Genomic DNA, 3,124 nt, shown 5'->3' with positions numbered 1-3,124 from the left:
TTCAACTGATGGCAAATGAAATTAGGGTCGACGCCAGGCATATCGTAAGGCGTCCACGCAAAAGCCTCCATGTTGGAAACCAAGAAGTTGACATAATTCAACCACTCAGTGCTAGACAAAGATGATCCCAAGAGAAAGAACTTAGTCTGGTCATTCTCGTCGATGCGCACTTCCACCAAATCCTCGATCGATTTTTCCTCGGCCTTTCTTCCTACGTCTTCAAGGACCTCCTTTCCCTCAGGTCCCTCAATCATTTGGACAAATCCTTTAGCCGCTCGGCTACCATTTACCGCAACGAAGCATTGTTTCGCCATCACCTGGTCTCCCCAAACTTCCTCTATTTGTCCGTTTGGTGTCGGGAAGCGCAAGACCTAATGGTAAGCCGACGCTACTGCTTACATGGCGTGCAACCAGCCCCTGCCTAAAATTAAGTTGTAGGTGGATGGGACTTCGAGCATCCAGAACTCTACTTGCTTTGTGACTGAACCCGCTTTGACCGGCAGTATGATCTTCCCTACCGGCCACTCTGGCTGAGAGTTGAAGCCAACCAAAGGGGACGTCGCAGGGGCCAAGTCCTTGTCCTCCAACTTCATTTGTTTGAACGCGTCATAGTACATAATTTCGACCAAACTTCCCTGGTCGATCAAGATCCTCTTGATGTCAAAGTCTTTGACGCGAAGAGTTACCACTAGGGCGTCATTGTGGGGCATCTGGATCCGCTCCAAGTCCCTGTTCGAAAAGGTAAGAATGTCCTTCTCCTTGGTCTTCCCTTTCTTCACAGCGGGCCGAACGGAGAGCACTTCCCTCATGTGCTCGGCTTTCTTAATCATCCCTCTGAGCTCGCAGACCCTTGCTGGTTCAACGATGCCATGGATGACGTTGATTACGCCTTGGGGTGCTGCCTCTAGGGCGGCTAGGCCGTTTGGCTAGGTTTGCCCCAATGGCGCGGCTTTCATACCCCCATCTATGTATTAGTCAAGATGTCTCGCGGCCACTAGCTCTTTCAAATGTTGTTTGAGCGGCAAGCAGTCCTCCGTTCGGTGTCCCCGTTCCTCATGGAAGGTGCAGCAATACCTTGAGTTGAAGCCTCTTTATGCATTCCCTAACTTGGCCGGCCAGCGGACAAAAGGCTCGCCTCTGATCTCACTCAAGATGCGGTAGATAGGGATTTTAAAGACCGTGGTGATTCCAGTCCGCGCTTTCAATCTTCTCTTAGCATCCTCCGCTGCATCACGGGGAGCGTCAGCTCGGTCGTTTCTGTGACCCTTGTTTCTGTCATCGCGGTTTAGGACACGTTGTTGATCTTTGGGCCGGTCGCTTGGGCGGTTATCCTCCTTCCCGACCGAGTGAACTTTCCCTGCTACCCTTATGTTCGTTGCGACCGGATTAACCTTCTCGGTCGCAGAGGCGGCATCATCCTCCACACGAATGTGCTCATTGATCCGCTGCATCAAGGACTCCATGGTTGTGGGTTGGTGCATTGTGAGCGAGTTCCGCAGCCTATGCCCGACTGGGAGACCCCGCTTGTATTGAGTGATCGCCAGATTGGTAGGGCAGTCGAGGATTTCGTTGTAAGTTTCCCAGTACTTCGCGTTGTATGCCTTCAATGATCCCCCTGACTCCATCTTGACGCCCAGAAGATGATCGACCTCCTTTGGCGTTCGAGTGTTGGTTTTGAATCTGGTGACAAAGGCTTCCGCCAGTTGCTGCCACCCCTCTATACTCCCTTCTGGAAGCCTTTTGAACCACTTCAGGCCCAATTCTCCCAAGCTTGCTGGGGATATGAGGCACATCAAGGCGTCATTGCATCGGTGGCCAGCCATTACTTGCCGGCAATGACTCACGTGCATGAACGGATCCGTTTTGCCGTCGTACAAGGTGAACTTAGGCTGGTGGAATCCGGCAGGGAGTAGTGTACTCTCGATCTTCGGAGACAACGGCATGGCTGTAAGTCTCGCCAGCTCTTTGTCCACTGGCGCATAGGCCATCACTCTGGGCACTGGCATCGCCACTTCTTCGCTACAGTGAACGGAGGCGCTCAATCTCTGCTAAGCTGGAACTCTCTGAGCCTCTCGACGGTGCGCCCTCTCCTCCAATACATCCCTCATGTCTCTGGAACGGGTAGAGAAAGAGTATCGTGACATCAGAGAATGGCGTGAGGGACGGTATGTGCTGTCTCGAGTGAGGGATCTGCCCTCCCTTCGGTCGGAATCTCCAACCCCATAGTTTCTGGTGATGGAGAGAGAGTGGGTCCTCTCCTGGCGGCGACTGTTAAAACGAGGGGACGGGGTGCGCTCACTGAGGTTGCCCTCTCCAGCAACACCCTTCTCCTTGATCTGACGTTTCAGCATCTCCATCTCCGCCGCCATCCTGCGAATGAGGGCGTCTTGGTCTTTGAGTTTGTGCTCCAGATGCTGCGTACGGGAATCCCCCCGCTGCCGACGGCCCTCTGGGCTCTTCGAGCGATCAGTGCTCCTTCCACGTTTGTCTCACGCACCTCGCAAAGAGGTTTCCAGGCCCGCCATGGCCGGAACATTCGGGGGGCCTTCTCTCCGTCGGACAGACTCTGGTGTGACGTCATCAACGATGGACAGTGGAGTTTCGTCGTTGTTGGCCATGAAGATGGTTGAGGAAGCTTGAAAAACAAGGTTTGAGTATCAAAGAACTTCCCACAGACGGCGCCAATTGTACGGGGGGGCGAAATCTCCTCTACTTTCCGTACTCCTTGGAGTTCAAGCTTCACGTGACGGCGTCTAACCTGACAACACAGAGAACGCTGAGCTGCCCGGCGGTGGTGTGCTGGATAGACCCTCCGATAATCAAGTCAGATCACTAAAGGAAGAAGGAGGCTATTCGAGAGAGAGAGAATGTTTCAGATAGTGCAAGTTGCTTACCTCTAACGTTCATCTTCCCTTCTTATTTCTAAGCTAGCCATGCAGCCTCAGGATTGTGCGCGCACTACCTCTGTTGTCCTTCCCTGGACAAGTGGCAGTGCTCGCCTCTCACCACCTTACGCGTGTAAAGGCCTAGTCCTCTAACCAGTACATGCAGAACCGCCAAAGGGTATTGACGCGTGCCTGGAGCAGATTTCCTCTCCCTCACGCCATTGGCCCAGGTGGCATGC

The 3,124-nt window shown here is 53.4% G+C and overlaps 2 protein-coding genes across 2 annotated transcripts; both read right to left on the bottom strand.

Moving 5' to 3' along the window:
* Window positions 1–395: 395 nt before the first annotated feature.
* LOC145807190 (uncharacterized) lies at window positions 396–830 on the bottom strand. Its single transcript, XM_082905135.1, has one exon. It carries the CDS (start codon window positions 828–830, stop codon window positions 396–398), a length of 435 nt encoding a protein of 144 aa, XP_082761261.1.
* Window positions 831–1,091: 261 nt separating this feature from the next.
* LOC114287307 (uncharacterized) lies at window positions 1,092–1,823 on the bottom strand. Its single transcript, XM_028230618.2, has one exon. The coding sequence runs from the start codon at window positions 1,821–1,823 to the stop codon at window positions 1,092–1,094; it is 732 nt and encodes a 243-aa protein (XP_028086419.2).
* Between the last annotated feature and the right edge of the window lie 1,301 nt (window positions 1,824–3,124).

The sequence above is a fragment of the Camellia sinensis genome, chromosome 14 (genome assembly GCF_055761805.1).
Source record: "Camellia sinensis isolate YWXY chromosome 14, ASM5576180v1, whole genome shotgun sequence".
Classification (NCBI taxonomy): Eukaryota; Viridiplantae; Streptophyta; class Magnoliopsida; order Ericales; family Theaceae; genus Camellia; species Camellia sinensis.
The sequence above is the reverse complement of the archived record's forward strand: the minus strand, read 5'-3'. Positions and strand labels throughout refer to the sequence as shown.